The 18,654-nt window shown below is 41.6% G+C and overlaps 1 protein-coding gene across 2 annotated transcripts in view; it reads right to left on the bottom strand.

The window, feature by feature from the left end:
• Window positions 1-18,654, bottom strand: part of PKHD1 (PKHD1 ciliary IPT domain containing fibrocystin/polyductin) — a 238,029-nt gene that overhangs the window by 7,403 nt on the left and 211,972 nt on the right. For both annotated transcript variants that reach the window (XM_068183209.1, XM_068183210.1), the window contains 3 exons: window positions 6,151-6,283; window positions 5,503-5,590; window positions 1,742-1,849 (listed from right to left, as the gene is read on the bottom strand). In XM_068183209.1, coding sequence (XP_068039310.1) covers window positions 1,742-1,849; window positions 5,503-5,590; window positions 6,151-6,283 — 329 coding nt within the window. The remainder of the gene's footprint in view (window positions 1-1,741; window positions 1,850-5,502; window positions 5,591-6,150; window positions 6,284-18,654) is intronic.

Below are 18,654 nucleotides of genomic sequence, written 5' to 3'. Positions count from 1 at the left end.
TTTAAGCTGAAAGAGGGCAGATTTAAATTAGATATTAAGCCCTGGCACAGGGTGCCCAGAGAAGCTGTGGCTGACTCATCCCTGGAAGTGTTGAAGGTCAGCCTGGATGGAGCTCTGAGCATCCTGGCCAACGGAAATGTGTCCCTTCCCAACAAAGGGGAGTTGAAACTCACGGATCTTGAAGATCTCTTCCAATCCAAACCATTCTGTGATTCTCTTATTAATCCTTAGTAACTCTCTCACTGGCTAAGTATTTCAGAAAAGGGATCTCTGTTTGACCTTTGTTCAGAAAAAAAGATTTTGGGATTTCCCTGAAACAGGTTTCTAAACACACTTCATTAAGCTGTGCTTCCAGCCTAAAGAATCAGATCTTGTGAGGTGCTGACTTTCCATCTGCTCTCACTGATGAGAAGGTAGTGGGAGCTGCATGTATGTGGCAGCTCAAAATACACAGAACTCCCTCCCTTGAAAGGCCCATTTCCAAGTGCTCCCCGCACCTCAATTCTCCCTTTGCCAAGCCATGGGAAGCACTGGATTTGGATGAGCTACTTGTGGTGGTAGTCTAAATTCTTGCAAACTTTTTTTTTTCCTTAGATTTTTTCATTACCCCCTTCCACTTGGCCACTTCACCAGTCAGATGTATTCGTTCCCTCTGTTTTTGTCTGGATGAGGCAAGACATGAGAGATAGATAGATAGATAGATAGATAGATAGATAATATATCTATATAATCTACAATGGTATTTGCCTGGAGAGACAGCCATGCATATATATCGATATATAAAGGAAGATGGATGGATGGATGGATGGATGGATGGATGGATGGATGGATACATGGATGAATACATGGATGGATGCAATACCATAAAAGAGACTTTACACATGGTCTTACATCTATATCTTAATATGTCCTTGGACTGCATGCCACACCTGTTCCTGCTTCTCTACAGACTTGCCTCATCAGTCATCCTGAGACAAGAAACCTACACTTTGACCTCTCTATGCCTTCAGAAACAGATTTAGAGATAATTTCAGGCCCCCAAACACTTGCAGACGTGCTTCTCTTGTGCAGACATCTTGAGGATTTTCCAAGGCAGACTTCACAGGGGGCCTTGTCCCCAGTGTCCCCCTCAGCTGGCATTTCAAGACGGCATAAGCACACCTGCCTCCTCTTTACTGAGCTGCTCAGGGGCCTCTGAAGGTGCAAACATCATCTCCACAAGCTCTCAGGAGAGCCCTGGCAGAGCCCAGTTCTGGAGTCACGTTCTGAATGTGCACAACCACCCATAAAGGTGACCAGGTGCAAGTCAGGAAAAGGCACTATGAAAATAGCCAGGAGCACAGATGGAAAATGTCTGAGTATAAACAGGGATTAAAAGAGGGAATGAGAGGTTGCAGTTTATAGGAAGAAGTTTTCTCTGGCAACTTAACTGATTTTAAGTATCTGATTGCTTGGGATACATACTAGGGAATCCAGGGAGAAAGAGGCACCTTTTTCTGACAATACTTCTCTGTACTTATTCATTAGATTTGAGAGATCTTGCATGAATAGCAGAGGAATCACCCAGCTCTCCTGCTGCCTGGGGAATGCCAACTTGGATGTGGAACAGAACTCAGACTAGTTAGAGGTTTGGCATCGCTACACCCATTCAAACAAAGTTTAACTCCTTTTTTATAAATTCAGGCCACCTGTAGGGCTTTGATTTTACCAAATCAAAGAATACACAGAACACAGGGTTTACCTGGAGGTGATGTGACTGTGAACACAAGTCTCCAGTTTGTTCCTGAGCTGGAGACAGCCAGATTGGAAAAGGTTGCACATCCCTCTAGGACCTGCACTTGGGTGAGCCCTGGACAGTCAGAAAAAATCATATTGCAATTAAAAGCAACCAAGTAAGTGCCACTTAAGGACCTCGGGGGGTCCTCATAACTTAAAGGGACTTCAGAAAGCCTAAATTCATTATCCATCTTAATCATAAACATTGTGTCTAACTCCAGAAAAATTTCACACAGAGATGCTCAGAAAACAAATTCCTGAGGGATTGGAGGGCTTCAGATTCTAAATATTTATTCTTTGAGCTCATTGTGAAATGGCATTTTCTGTGTGTTATGGAGGTGTAATGTGAGTAGAGCTGTTAAAGGGATCAAACAAGGGTAACAGGAGTTATAGAGATGCACCAGGAAGTTCCAAATGCCCATTTTTAAATTTAATTCATGACTAAGGTGACTAAGGTGACTAAGTCACCTTGGTGACTTCACCAAGGTTAGGAGAGTGATAATGTCCCAAGATGATGGTCTCAAGGAGTCAACCACTATAACTAAGGGACAAGCTGAATCTTCAATTCTTTTCTGATTTTTTTTACCTTATCTTTCAGGCAAATTCCCTCCTGTTGTATTGTTAAATCCCTTGGAATTTTTCTCCAGCTCTGTCAGATGCTTTGAAAGATATTTGGCCATGGAAAATGTCTGTGGTGACTACCCTGAGACAGTACAGGAGACACTGTCAGCTGGAAATCTGGCAGGGAAAAACTCCTTGGGGAGCATTAGAATGAAACCCAAAAACAGAATTCCTCCATCACGTTACCTCTTGTTGTGATCTATCAGGGAATCCATTCTGACTCAACATTTGCCCTTGCCATGATTGTTATTTCTGTAGGCTCTTTTAAAAAGTTATAATTTACATTGCAACTGGATACCCACTTTATTGTGTGTATCTTTGAGCACCAGCCAAGGCCTGGCCTTTGAGTGATCCTGGCCAGGTCTGGTCTGCATTCAGACTCTTGGGGTGGAAGGGGTGAAATCCTAAAGGCTGACAAATTTCCAAATGTTGGTTCAGGTGGGAGTGAGATGCCAGAACTTCCTCAGGATGCTGGACTGGCTCCAGTGATCACAAACATAGACTTTTGCCTGCTGAAAGACAACTTGTCATAACTATTTGCCTTATGAAGCAGGTGGCTTGGCATTTTATTGCAGTCAAGCAGCACAGATGAAGGTACATAAAGTTGAATGTGGGCAGGACATTTCTACTCTGCCATTCTCATGTTCAGGATATTGAACAATGTGGTGATTTAGCAAACGCTGAACTATGGCCAGAAATTGCCCAAGACAAGGTCTTAGGCAAAACCATGACACAAATTAATTATTTAGCAACATAATTGATAAACATTCTCCTCTCTAGGACTCTGGCATTATTTAATTTGTTAATATCCCAGTTAGTTTTGACTACATACATGGGTTTTTTTCTATTTCTGTACAGTATCTAGCACACCAAACCACCAATTTCATTACAAGTCTCCAGGATCAGCTGTGATAGATAAATAATCAGTGATTTATACTGTGAATAGATTTGATTGAGATGTGGGAATGTACATTTCTTTTATTGCTCCAGCCTAATCCTGGTTCATCCATCAACCACTCATATGATCCTCCTTATGACAGTGTCTGCACAGACTACCAAGATTTTCTTGGCTCTCATACTCACTGTAATACAGATTTTAACAGAGGGCCTTGTCAGCTGTGTTCAAATACTTTATAATTGCCATTTCTAGTGTGTGATGAAGCCTGGAGTACTGTACTGTTCATCTCAACAGAGACTAGCTCAGCTTTCAGGCACATATGCTTCAAAGCTCAGAATACTACAGATATATATGGGAGTCTTCCCACAGATCTCTCAGGCAAGCTGGTATTTAACGTAGAAGCACAGCTAATTTGGAGCTAAACTGCCTTCCACGAGGCACTTTGGCTGCTGTCAGATGAAGCAGCCTCAGTGTGCTAGACGGGACCCATTTCCATTAAATGCTGCTTTCATGTGCTTCAAAAGACGAGTGCAATAAGGATGTTTGTCAAAGGAAAAACTGCAGCAAACTATTACATGCAGAACATCTGTACTGTGCTGCTCTTCCTTTGCTGGAGTTTATTGACTATTAATTTGATGCATGTACCTTTTAGAGAATGTGAAGTGTCTTTCTCTTCAGTGACTTTCTTTTGCTTGCTTTCTTTTCTTTTCTTTTCTTTTCTTTTCTTTTCTTTTCTTTTCTTTTCTTTTCTTTCTTTCTCTTTCTTTCTTTCTTGCTTTCTTTCTTTTTCTTTCTTTCTTTCTCTCTTTCTTTTTCTTTTTCCTTCCTTCCTTCCTTCCTTCCTTCCTTCCTTCCTTCCTTCCTTCCTTCCTTCCTTCCTTCCTTCCTTCCTTCCTTCCTTCCTTCCTTCCTTCCTTCCTTCCTTCCTTCCTTCCTTCCTTCCTTCCTTCCTTCCTTCCTTCCTTCCTTCCTTCCTTCCTTCCTTCCTTCCTTCCTTCCTTCCTTCCTTCCTTCCTTCCTTCCTTCCTTCCTTCCTTCCTTCCTTCCTTCCTCCCTCCCTCCCTCCCTCCCTCCCTCCCTCCCTTCCTCCCTCCCTCCCTTCCTCCATCCCTCCCTCCCTCCCTCCCTCCCTCCCTTCCTTCCTCCCTCCATCCCTCCCGCCATCCCGCCATCCCTTCCTCCCTCCCACTCTCAGTCTGTACCTGATCCAATAATCTGTGGCTAGTCTAAACCTAAAGAGTTTTGGAACATGCCCTGAAAGGCATGAAAAGCAGCAGAAAACACCAAAGGATTTTTCTAACTTGCAATCCCAGAACTTTCTTGTGGTAGGAAGAATTTCTAATTAACAGAAACGGGGACTGAAAGGGTGAGCTGCTGTGATCTACAGTATTAATGCTACTTATCTTCTCTAAATGTGAATTTTTCAACTCAAAAATAACACAAAAATGGCTTTACTGTAAACAAAATACTTTCTCTGCAATAGGGAACATAACTTTTCATTCTGTGTGCTTCTTACTTATTTTAGCAATTAAACTAAGTTCATAATCATTATAATTTCCAACTTCTAATTTAGCAGCATATGACCATCCATAGGTGTTTGGTTCAGCGCTCTACTTAAAGAAGGTTCTATATCTAAGCATATTCACACAACCTTGAGGGAAATCCTCACATGTTTAGAATTTTTCATGAGTTTTCATGAGTCTTCCATGAGTTCATGTGTTTTGATAAATGAGGGCCAGAGGGGAAACATTTAGATCCCCTATGACAAAAAAAAAACCAAAAAACTTTCACATTATAATATGATAATGATATTCTATAGGCAGTTATTTCTGTCTGTACTTGGCCAAATCCTTTGCTAGGGTAAAAAGGTTGTTATGGACCCTAAAGAAATTACCCCAGTTAACATAAATTGAAAATCAAGTGTTAGGATTTCTAATTCTTCATTTTTTCCTTTTTTGTCCCCAGAAAACTATAGGATATGCTTCCTTTAAGCTAGCAGAGCACAAAAATACTTTTAAAAAGCTGTTTTTTTTTTTCCTTTAGCATATGACTGGGCAGTTCACCAAACACCTACTGCAACCTTCTGGTTTCAGCCCAAAGATTGGTTTTCAACTGCAGTATTTCTCATGGATAACTCCTAAAGTTATCACCATCATTTTGCATAGTTGCTTTGCCATAACCCTTGCTATAGGAAAACTCATCCAGACCTTTCAGCACAGCCTCAGAGGAGTCCTTGAGATGAGCTGATACAACCCAGGGTTCTGCAGGAGGCCCCAGTTTGTCAATTCTTTCACCCTGGCAGAAAGAAGAGAAGAGAAGAATTAAGATCTTGTCTCCTCAGCAAGAGCAAAGAAAGCTTTGATGATTTTAACAACTGTAATATTTTTCTATATATATGCCCTCTGTCTAAGGACAGTTTGCCTCTAGGTGTCACATGTTACAAATGTCACAGAGTTCACCATATCTTTTCAAGATGAGGCCACATCACAGAATGGGTCAGGTTGGAAGGGACCACAGTGGCTCATCTGATCCAACCTCCCTGCTCAAGCAGGGTCATCCCAGAGCACAGGGCACAGGATTGTGTCTGGACAGTTCTGGAATATTTCCAGTGAGGAAGGCTCCACTCCTCCTCTGGTCTCTGTTCAGTGCTTGGTCACTGCACAGGAAAGAAGTTTTGCCTCATGTCCAGGTGGAACTTGCTGGGATCAATCCAAGCCCGTTCCTCTGGTGCCATTGCTGGGCCCCATGGGGAAGAACCTGGCTCCATAACAAAAATCTCAAATGTCAAAACTCTCAAAATGTCAAAATAATACTGAATTAATAAAAATCTTCCTCCACAGGGAGGTAAATTCTACCTTTCTGTCCAGGAAAATGATTTTTGGCTGTACAGGAAGCTGCTTCTCGATTTGTCCATCCGAGGGCTGCACCTGAACAGACATGCTGTAGGGTCTCCTGTATAAGCATGTTTCTGAATGTCTGCTTCCATTTCTTTCACATGAAAAGGGATGGAAAATGAAAAAAAAAAAAAAAAAAGGAAAATCAGAAATAAAGTTCTAGATGTTATTTTCTGTTCCTATTTTCTACCTACTAATTTTCCATATCATAACACTTTGATTCCCTGGGTGAGAGCAGAATGCATGGAAATAGGAGAGAGTTCTCACTTCCAAGCAGAAAGGAGTACCAAAGTATGAAAAAATCCTTTTTTTTCAGCCCCCAGTTTACAGATAGTAAAGAAGAGACATTAAGAAGTGAGACATTAACAAAGTCATTTATGTTCCTGGTATCATGTTGGAAGTATGTGGCAGAGACGGGAAGTTTATGGATTCATTAACACAATGCCTTAGCCCCAAAGTCATCATTGAAATTCACTGAGAGCAGTGGAGCCTACAAATGCTCCCTGTCCAGCAGAAAGATTTTCACTGAAAGCCTTTGGGCTCCTCTAAGAACAAAGTCTTGGTTCTTCTACACAAGCACAGCACTTACAGGGCTTTACTGCATTTCCTTTTCCTGCCATCACCTTCCCAATCTGCAAAGTCTGCAGACTGAAATAAAGCAGTTACAGACACCCCCTTGAAAGACATTGGATTTTCCAAGCCTGAAATTTAAATTAGAACATCCCAGGAGAGCGTTTTTGCATTTGAATAAAGAATCAGCACTTCATTCTGAGCCTGGATCATTTCATTCCCCCTCCCAGTGCTTTGTGCCATTTATTATCTCATATATATATATATATATATATAATTTTTATTTATATAAAATGCTCTAATCTGCAATTGCAATGAAGTGGCTGGGGGTTTGGTATTGTCTTGAAATGAAAGAAGAAAAGCTGTTCATTGTTGTCTGTTGTTTGCTTAAAGGTGTTTACAAATACAAGATATATAGAGCTTAAGTTTCCTTTGCCTTTAACTCTTTTTTTCTAGTTTTGATGGTTGTGGGTGTTTTTTCAGAGTATTGCTCTGTATTACAAACGAGAAACTGTTCATACTGAGCTGATGGAAAATACTGGTCTGAACTACAGCTGCTGGAAAGATCAGCTAAGGTTTTAAGGATATGTGCAGACTCAAAAGGTAGCTCAAGGATTGAAGTTTTAGTTCCTATCTTGGTTCTTTATCTTGTATTTTTGTTGGTGGGTAACTCTCAAAGGTGGTGTTAGGTTTGAAATTCATGTCAGGGGGCATCAATAAGGTGCTGTTATCCACCTTCTTCCAAAAATGTGCATTCAACTTAGTGAGCAAACACCAAGTCATATACAATACACCAAGTCATTCCTGTTTTCAAGCTAAAGATCTGTAGTTTTCTGTGAGCTCCCTGGCTCCAGCTGATCACGGAGAGGTTTAGGTGAGTCTTGGCATGGTTTCTGTAAAGCCCAATTTTTTTTTTTTTTTCTCTTCCTCAGCTTCTTTAACAAATAAGAAAAATGCCCTGAATTCACACCTCAGTCTCTACATGCTAAAACTGTGCTTATCTAGTACGTAGAGGAAGACAGCTGCAAAATGTGGATCTAGGAAGTACTTCTTACTCCCTAGGGTGAGTAGAATCATAAAATCATAGAATCATAGAGTCATAGAGTCATAGAATCGTATAAAATTTGGATTAGAAGAGACCTTAAACATAATCCAGTTCCAACCCCTGCCATGGGCAGGGACACTTTCCACTATCCCAGGTTATTCCAAGCCCTGTCCAGTCTGACCTGAGACACTTCCAGGGATGTGGCAACCCCAGCTTCTCTGGGCAACCTGTTCAACTGTTACGGTAAAAAATTTCTTCTTAACATCTAATCTAAATCTCTCCTCTTTTAATTTAGAAGCATTCCCCCTTGTTCTTTCTCTCTCTGGTAAAATAACAGTGAAGAAAACAGAACGAAGCAAAACTAGACATTGATACTTAAAATGGAAGTGTAAAAATGAATGTCTGTTTGTGGGTAATTTGAACTTGGGTTAACACAGCATGGAATGTGGTGTTTATATCCCACACATTCCAACCTGACTCATGCTGTGAGGGAGCCCCTGCCTTAGGGCACAACCCAGCACACAGAAAGTTATATACCTTAAAATTATGTCAGTGTGGAGGAGGAGAAGGGAGCATCCTGCTGCTTCCCTGCTGATTCATTCTGGAAGGAAATAGGCCTTTCCTGGCACAGCTTTGCCCTAGGGAATTGGAGGTAGATGAGTGCTCATAGCCCAGCAAGGACCAGAGCAAGACCTGCCTTTGCCTTGATCCTGTAGCCATGAAGGATGTGCTGTTTGCCACTACCCTGGAGTCTCCTGCTGGGCAGGAGCAGGCTGGTTGGCAATTCCCTGCTGACAGGGAGCAACTCTGATGCTCAGTGCCCTGCAGCTCTTCTAGATGTGGACTCAGCAGGCTGGGGATGCCTCAGTCAGCCGGGACACCAGGCATCCCTGATCCTGTCACCATCAGAGCCTACACGTGTCTGCTGAATAGGATGAGGCTCCACAGGAGAGCAAGTGCCTGTCCTTTAGCAGCAGGGAAGTTTGAGGGCATAGAAACTGGAGGGTCTGCTGCAGGTATTACGGATTAATTGAGAAACTTGGTGGAGAGACTTAGGGCAGAGGAAATGAAGTATCCCTGAAATCAAGGAGAACTTGTCATTTTATTTACAATTGTAATAATAACTGTAATAATAAAATATAAAATCATAGAATGATTTGGGTTGAAAGGGACCTAGAGGATCATATTCTTCGAACCCCCTACCATGGTCAGGGGCACCTTCCATTATCCCAAGTTACTCCAAGCCCTGTCCAAAATGACCTTGAACACTTCCAGGGATGGGGCAGCCACAGCTTCTCTGGCCAATTTGTGCCAGGGCCTCACCACCCTCACAGGGAGGAATTTCTTCCTAATATTTAATCTAATATAATGTAGTAATATCATTACTAATACAGTTATATCATGTCATCATAATAATGTCTACAACAACAATAGTAGTGGGAAGAAGAAGAAGAAGAAGAAGAAGAAGAAGAAGAAGAAGAAGAAGAAGAAGAAGAAGAAGAAGAAGAAGAAGAAGAAGAAGAAGAAGAAGAAGAAGAAGAAGAAGAAGAAGAAGAAGAAGAAGAAGAAGAAGAAGAAGAAGAAGAAGTAGTACTATTATCAATTGACTTCAAGGGGAGGGAGCTCAGGATGAGAGCTTGGGTCAAGATTCCATTAAAGTCAACAAGTCTACTGGAAAACTAAATTATGCCAAAAACAAGCCTTGGCACTGACACCTGATCACCTCTAAAATTAAACTGTCAGTCTCTCTTAAGCTGTGGTTCAGGACCAATGGCAAAGTCCAGAACAACTCCCAAATGGTCTGGAAGATAATACAGTAAGAAAATATTTGCACTTGGAAGTTTGGGTGAGGCCATGCTGAAATATGTCAGCTGGCCTTGGTGCCAAAGTACAGCCCCTGGCATATTTAATTTCCTAATAGACATTGAAATTAATTGAACAGTTGCCTGGTATGTCTGCAATGTGCTGTAAAATCAATATATCCTTGGAAGGGGAAGGAAATTGGGAAGAATTTAGGGAATAATATGACTAAATGAATCATGATCCAGCTGAAGAGACATTTTTCTTTGTTGTTGAAAAGGTGGGGATTGCTGGTAACTGCAAGGGATTCAAGAAAGGGAGGTTCAGCAAGGACAGGGCATAGGCAGGCTAAGGACTTGTGGCAGGCAAAGTTGGTACAGATTCACTGGAAAGATTGTGAGGAACTCAAGAGTTTTTGGGTGCGAATGGGTTCTGATGTCATGGGATGATGAAATAAGCCAGACCTCTGCCCTCTCAGGGGCACTGCTGGAGCTTTATCACCCCCTGCAGATCTTGCCACTAATTAATACAGACGGGGAAGAGCGACATGAGCATCAGAAGACAATGAGGACTCTGAGGTCATTCCTATTTTAAGCAAAAAAAGGTATTTGAAGGATGACTTTTATTTCCCCCAATTCCCATATTTTCTCAGATTATAGAAAGAAACAAAAGAGATTTATGGAGCCCCACTCCTGGCTCAGCACAGGACAGACCCAACAATCCCATCCCGTGCCTGAGAGCATTGTCCAAGCACTTCTTGAACTCTGCCAGCTTTGATGCTGTGACAACTGTCCTGAGGAGCCTGTTCAGTGCCCAGACACCCTCTGGGTAAAGAAACTTTTCCTCACATCGAACCTAGACACCCCATGGCACATTTTCATGTCATCCCCTCAGGTCCTGTCACTGGTCACCATGGAGCAGAGATCAGTGCAGGCCCTCTTCTTCCCCTCATGAAGAAGTTGCAACTGCAGTGAGGTCTCCCCTCATCTCCTCTTCTCCAGGCTCAGCAAACTAAGTGACCTCAGCCTCTCCTCCTATGACTTCCCCTCTAGGCCCTTCTTTCATTAGAACAATGAATCGGATGAAGGGTTTAGATGTGGGATCACCAGAAGCCTTTAGAAGGAGAGGGACAGAGCACATGCATCAGATAGGAGAGAAACATCCTCCAGATTCATTAGTGACTTCCATTAATAGCTGTAGATCAGTGGAAATGCCCCTGCTTACAAAGCCAGTGGCGAGGAGCTAAGCCAGGCCTCCTCCATAACACAGTCCCCAAGTTTACTGTCAGAGAAATGTCTTTTATTAAATGTAAACAGCATCCCGCCGGAGGTCAGAGCTTTGCCGTGCTGTGTATCCCAAGGTAATACCACTTTAAGCTCCACATAAACTCTTAAACAGTTTCTATCCTAAAACCAGACCGTAGGTGGTACAGTTTTTTACGATATGTTATAATAGTGCAATAAATCTGTTAGCTTAAAATCGAATCTCCGTGGCCTTTTAGAGAAATCATCATTAAATGCAAGGCCCTGTTAATGATGCCATCCCAGTGAAATTGTTTAATCTGCTAGGGGGGTGGAAGGTCACCAAATGAATTTTTTATAATACATCAACTTGACACGCAATAGGGAAAACTGTAATAGATAAAAGCAAAGGAAAAGGGCACTGTCTTCTTCTGATAGGTCAATAGCAGCCAAGAGAGTCACTCATCCACTTTTCCTTCACTACCGTGCTCCTTTTCCATTTAATATGGACACCCAATTAATACCTCAGCACCATAGACAACCTCATTTTAGGTGAATTATAGCAATTTCTTCCCCCTTCTCCGAAATGAAAGTGATCACAATACATCATAGCATTGTGCGAATTAACGTTAATTGATTCGAGTTACCAAGCATTGATGGGCCACTTCTATAATCTGGTCCTTATTGGGAGCTGGAAGGGATGGAGGGAAGATTAGATTGCATACCCCGTTGCTTTGACGACGGCGGTCACCTGATGGCTTGTTAGACAGTTGTACGCTTCTATTGCCGGCCCCAGTGGGGTCGTCAGTAAACTGGAGTGATGTCCAAACATCATTACACGCTGCTCCGATATTAAAGCAAAGGGATTAGCACCTTATTGCAGGCAACCTGGATTTGTCATTGTGCTGTCGTTATCCAATTTCCAGATGATAATGTGACTGTGGCCTGCGGGCACGAGGTCCTACAGCCAAACCAAGGTGCCTGTGCATGTATACATATATATATATTTTTTTTTAATACATATATACACACACACACACTCATATACATATATACACATGCACACTACCTCACAAACACCCAGCACCCCAAGCCATTTAACCCTTTGCTCACCAGATTCCTGCTAACAAAGCATGTGGAAGAATTTTTCCCCCTTTCCCATCAGACTTGCAGCGGAGGCCAAGAGCGCGATGCAACAGCAGAGTGGGCTGGCCTGGGAGCCGACACGGCTGTCACTCACTCGAATGTCACAGCAGACAAGCTCTGCTGGTAGAGGTGACACCACTGACATGTTAAATAAGGTGGAGTGGGGACAGGATTGATCCCTTGGAGACGTGGCCAGCAGCTCCTCTCTGCTGGTGCCTGTGTTGTGTAAATCATCGCTTATGTCATGGGTCCCATTAGTTGTTAGGAGGGAAAATAAATTCATGTGTGACACAAGCACTGCAGGTTTTGTTTGACAGCACTGGGGTACCAGTGCTGGGATCTCTTTACAGTACTTGAGAAGCATGGCAGGGACAATGCTGGATCTCCTGCACTTATCCGAACAACATTAACTCCTGAGGGAACACTGGAATAGGAAATAACTTCCCTTGAGCGGATCCTCTTCATTTTTAACTGAGATGTATTAACACAAACCCTTCAGTCTCAAAGACCAAGACTGGTGTGGGGGATATGTGGCAATTTATTCCTCCTTGTTCCCGTAGATGCAAAGTCCTGTGCTCCTTTTCCCAAATCTCTCCTACCCTCTCCACCTTCCTCTTCCCTCTGCTTTCTCCTCCTCTTCTTTCACCTTTCCTGCAGAGGAGCCAGCTGAGTTTTGGAAGCCCACTGTCAGAGCAAGCAACCAGAGCTACATGGCAGGTAGGACTTCTAATTGCCTGAATCTTGTAATTCACAGCTGTCACCTTTGAGTGGGAATGACAAATATTTGGATACATTTACCATGTACACTAGATACTAACAGAAATTTCATTTAAAATTTAAGGCTTAGAGGTGAAATGTATCTTGGTGATAGACCCTCTAATCCCTACACTGTCAGAGAGGTTCCTGCCCAGGAAAGCAATGGTGAAAAAACATTATTATATTTATCTACTATTATTGGAGAGGCAATGTGAAGATCCATGGAAGGTAGTTTGGAGATTTGCTTGGAAACTTGCAAGGGAAATGCTGGCTTCACACAAGGCTCATATACGAAGGGCTGCTTTTGGTATTTTCCCCTCCAAAACCAATCTTATGGACAGATGTCATATTTTGTACTTGTTTGGAACAGTCTGGATGAAAAACATTTCTGCTTAAGCTACAATTTAATTACTCTATTGACCATGGACTCAGGTCAAAAGATGCTTTCCTTCCTTGATTTAAATATGAAGGAAAGAAAAGATAAAAAGCAGTAGATCTGGGACCTAATCTCTACATAATTAAAGGCTTTTTGTAGCATCATCATCCCTGGTATGATTGGGCCTTCCTTACATTGACAATTCAGTTTTGATGCCCAAATTCAATTCTACCAGAAGCAAAAAATTAATAACAGATTAAAATTTTTCTATTGATAAGACAGATAAATATTCTATTGACGCAGAATCCCTTCACATAAACTCTTTTTACATCCATTGTCACCACCTTCACTGTGAGAAGATGTGTCTGAGTCTCTAAGTTCCCAGTGACCACCCACCTCTTCTGGCCCATCCCACAGCTACTAAGCTTCCCACTAGGAAAAGAATTAGGAGTTGACAATAAAAATTTCATCCTGATTCCAAAACTACAACTTTTGATCAGGCAGTTTGATATGACATAACAATTTTTGTTCAAGTTTTAACCCCCACTTCATACCCATGATATTTCTTATCCCATCACTCCCATAAAGAACCCATTAAAGAACCAGAATTTCCTCTGATGGAAAACAGTCTAGGTGTTTCATGTGGACTTTCTCACCTTTTTACTAGACTGTAAAAGAGATGTTGGCCACCTCAACTATCCCCAAACTATTAAGTAAATAAATAAATAAAATTCATCATATCATTTTGGCCATGTGGGGGAAAAAATCAAGAAAATATTATTGAATGGAAATGTAAAATGTTCTCTTTCCAGTATTGCAAAGCTCTTCCAGTTTATTATCTGAGGAGGAACCCACTTCTGTTTTTAAATGCAAATTTACCTCTTGATGCCTTACATGCTTTTGTTCCTGTGCTGTCATTATCCATTACTATCGAGAGATTCCTCACTGGTATTTACTCTTGCAACATATTTTCACAGATAGAATGATATCTTCCAGATTTGCTTTGCCAAGTTAAACAAACTCTTTACTAAACAGTTTTATGATTCTCTTCCGTACTTCTTAAAATAAACTCAGTTTCCATGATCATCTTAAATGTCCTTCCTTTTAATTACTTGGACTGAATTTGTCCTTTTTTGTACATCAGCTGTGAGTGAGTGGCACATTCTACATAAGAATATGCCCTCTACACTGAATATCTAACCTGAATCTAACCCTGTGAATATCTAACCAAAAATTAAATAAGTTAAAATTAAAATTAAAATAAAATAAGTTTAAGCTTAGTTTAAGCTCCTGAGTATCATCACTTCCACACCTTCACTTGAGGACTGTAGCAGATAAAATTTTGAAATAACCTGAAGTGCTACAATATCAGCAGCTCTTGACATGGAGATTTTTAGCATCCTGCTTTTGCCTGCTCACTGGAGGAAAAACTTGTGTACTTATGCAGGAAAAAAGTTGTCATGTCTTTTTTTTTATAAAACCCTGTGCAATTCCACACAGCAGCCTGCCTGAAAACTGCACAAAAGTTACGAAATCCAAAAACTTTGGGGTTAGGAGGAGTCAGAATTCATCTAGTTTGAACTCCAGCCCTGCTGCCTGCATATGTGCTGTGTGACACAGAGAATTAGTAGTAATATCTCATTTAGTGCTCTGCGTGGGAATTGCTGTTGGAATGAGCCATTCTTTGATAATTTGCTTCCCTTTTATTCCTTGCTGTGAGCCTCAGATTTCCTGCACAAGCACAATTTTTCACATGCTACCTCAAACATAACTCTCAACAAAAAAATATTGGTACAAAAAGTTTGTATCCAGTTAAAGGTCGATCAAGAAGGAGCAAAGCATCCTGCAGTAGAGTGGGGATAGGGACTAAAGGATTCTGGACAACTGCCCAGAATTATATTCCTGATTTGGTATAAAGGCACCTGCACAAAGACACACGACGCATTCATCATTGTGCTTCTTGTTCTTTCATATTTATATTGATTCTAGGAAGATTTTGCAAAACAGGGATTTCTATCTGTAAATACATCACAGTATCTATTATACGCAGGCATTTTACTGGAAGATAAACTATGTGATAGACATCTCTGACTCTCCAGCTGTGCAAGACTATAGCAGTTACAGTAATCACCTCTGTCTTCTCTTTGCAAATTAATGAGCTGTGCTTGAAGTGACCCTAACAAAGGAGTTAAATTAAAATCATGTATAAAAGCACTTCAGATCATAACAGACAAGCCATATTTTTTAAAGGCTCGGTAGTGTGATATACAGACCTTCTGACTAATACCTTACCACAGCAGGATTCCCAAGGCTCCCCTTCCGCCTCACTGTCCTGGGCTGCAAATGAACATCCAGCCTGTCCCGATTAAAGATCTTTTTGCAGTTGTTGTTGTTGTGTTATAAAACCATAAAATCATTAAGGTTAGGAAATACCTTTAAGATTATTTAATCCAGCCATTAACCCAGCACTACTGTGCTCACCTCCAAACCATGTCCTCAAATGTCCCATTCATTCACCTCTTCAACACTTCCAGGAGTGGTGACTCCACCCCTGCCTGGGGCAGCCTGTCCCAATGCCTGACCACTGTTTCAGTGAAAGATTTTTTTTTTCCAAATATCCAACATAAACCTCCCCGGGTGCAACTTGAGGCTGTTTTCTCTTATCCTGTTGCTTGTTACCTGGGAGAAGAGACCTCCCCTGGCTCCAGCCTCGTTTCAGAGAGTCATTGAGAATGATAGTGATGAAGGACATTTCACTGGTCTGAAAGCCCAAGGAGATAGGCCTGGCAGGAGTGCAAGTTCTGTGTGTTTCTGGTGGTCCAACTGGGTTTTGCATGACTCAGGTGTGAAAATATTCCTCTTTTCCTTCCACAGAAAAATATACCGGAATATTTTGTCTGTACTTGTAATCCCAGCCCCATTATCTGTGACTGTGCCAGCATGTGCTGCTTAAATGGAGACGGATAGACAGTGGGGACAGTACATGTCCCAACAGGAAAACCCTGATTTCATTTCACAGGTTATCTGTGGCTTTATTGCATCGTGAATGTCAGCCATGAGTAATTCCAGAAAAGCTATGACTGATGGGGAGCAATAAATAACAGTGCAGAGGAGCCCGAGCAGCTGAGGGTGGGTGAGTTCTGAGCCAGTCCTATGATCTGGTGATGTGTGCTTTCTTCAATAAAGATCCCAGGTCTTCCATAATTGGGACAGTGAATCCAAGGTTTTAGGCTAGCACTGCTCTTGTGTCTGTTGTAAAACAGCCTCCATCCTAGAAAAAACTCCTGATCCTTGCTCCTTGGAATCTTTTCACAGAGTGTGCACAGACAGGAAGACAAAACGCAGCTGGGAGAGCAGTCCCAGTGTGGAGATGTCATTTCTGCCTGAAAAAGGCAGCCTCGATGTTTCCTTGCTGGCACACAGAAGATGGCGCTTCCCTCCTTTAAATGGTCTCTTGGGATCATGCCTCAGGATCATGTAAATCATGGAATGCTTTGAGCTGGAAGGGATCTTAAAGATCATCCAGTTCCACCTCCTGCCATAGGCAGGGACACCTTGCACTATCCTAGGTTGCTCAAAGCCCCATCCAGCCTGGCCTAGGACACTTCCAGGGATCCAGGGCAGCCACAGCTTCTCTGGGCAACCTGTGCCAGGGCGTCACCACCCACTGTAAAATTTCCCACATCATTTTTCTGCTGTCCTATTTGTCAGTGTCCTTCAGTGTAATACAAACAGCCCTGCTCACAACAGTGATGTGCTGATCCAAAATACAGTAATATCTTCAGAACTGGCCCTGATTTAAGATCTGATCTTGCACTTAAGAATTCCTCATTGGGCTTAATGCAACACCACAAAAGAAACCAACAAATCCCAAAACCAAAAGCACAAGAGCAAAGCAAAACAAGACAAAACAAAATAAAAAAAGCCCACCCAACCCAAAAGAAAACAACATTAAAATCCTCCCCCACACAAAAAAAAAAAAAAAAAAAAAAAAAAAAAACCAAACAAACAAACAAACATACGAAACACCTACAGCTGAAACCAACAAGCCAAAAAAAGAAAACAACAAAACAAAGATTCCTACAGTCACAGACCATTGTCCTCCTTCTGGATTCTTTTCCACCATGAACCACACAGTGTTTACTAGAAAAGTTAAGTGTGTGAACAGAATTTGTTTCACTGGCAGACATCAGGATGGTCCATGGGTCAGTAGTAAATGGGAGAGGATGTGGTATTAATTTCAGAGGGTAAGTCTTAGACAAATCCCATTTCTTTCATGCATAGATGGAATATATGGATTATACTTATACTTGGATAAGCCTCAGTAGTGCACAACATCAAAAAATAGCATTATGCAATATCAAGAGAGCACACAATAAGATTGCCAAACATCAAATCCTATGTCCCCTATTAAAAACAGATGGGATATTGCCTTTTTCATATTACCCATATGCTTTTAATACAGTTTCAGGATCTGATGCTGAAACACACTGCTGTCTGCTCCCATCCCAGCCCTGCTCTTCACAGCCTCCTCTGCAGATAAGGGCTGACATCTGGGATATGAAAATAGTGGCTGTAAGAGGCTGAAAAGAGAAAGACAGGGACAGAGGAAGGAGGGAGGGAAAGGGTTGTTTGTTGCTGTGGATGAGAGGGAAAAAAAAGACCTTCAAAAAGTGAGTCTTGGTATTGAATATCAATAAAATTTAGTATGTACAAAACAGACCAAGAACTCTGTAACTGGCAGCGCTCAGAAGGGAGCTCCAGTGGGAAATTATTGTAAAGCAAAGGAGTGCCCTGTGTTGTTCTGTCAAAATGAGATGCAGGTCTGCTGCTGTATCTGCATGGAGATACAAATATAAAGCCACTACTGATAAAATGCATGGAAGTTTTTGTGGGTTGATAAATTACCAACAGAAAAGTCAAAAATAGGGGCCTAGGTCATGTGGGATGTAGGATCTGGGCAAACAGAGGGAACTGGGTTCTGGAATGTCAGAACTGAAAAGGAATTAAGGAATATAGTGAGCAAACAGAAGACCATGAGATCTTCTGTTTCTGTGGGAGAATGGGCTAATGGAATAATTGAATTGTGCCAGTAGAAAATGGGATTTAATACCACTTTTTGCATTTGGCACCAATTCCATACAACCATAGAACACCAGGTTGGGAGGGACCTCAATGATTCTGTGGTCCAACCTTTCGTGAAAAAATCATGGTCTAATCAAAGTGGCCCAGCACCCTGTCCAGCTGAATCTTAAAAATGTCCAAAGATGGGGAATCCACCAAGAAGGAAACCTTGACTTTCAGTCATGCCCTCTTCCCAACAGATTCAGAAAACAGAGACAGAGAAAAAGAAAGAAAGAAAGAAAGAAAAGAAAGAAAGAAAGAAAGAAAGAAAGAAAGAAAGAAAGAAAGAAAGAAAGAAAGAAAGAAAGAAAGAAAGAAAGAAAGAAAGAAAGAAAGAAAGAAAGAAAGAAAGAAAGAAAGAAAGAAAGAAAGAAAGAAAGAAAGAAAGAAAGAAAGAAATTCTCACC

Source organism: Anomalospiza imberbis, chromosome 3 (genome assembly GCF_031753505.1).
Source record: "Anomalospiza imberbis isolate Cuckoo-Finch-1a 21T00152 chromosome 3, ASM3175350v1, whole genome shotgun sequence".
Taxonomy (NCBI): Eukaryota; Metazoa; Chordata; class Aves; order Passeriformes; family Viduidae; genus Anomalospiza; species Anomalospiza imberbis.
Note: the sequence above shows the minus strand (reverse complement) of the source record. Positions and strands in the feature narration are given on the sequence as shown.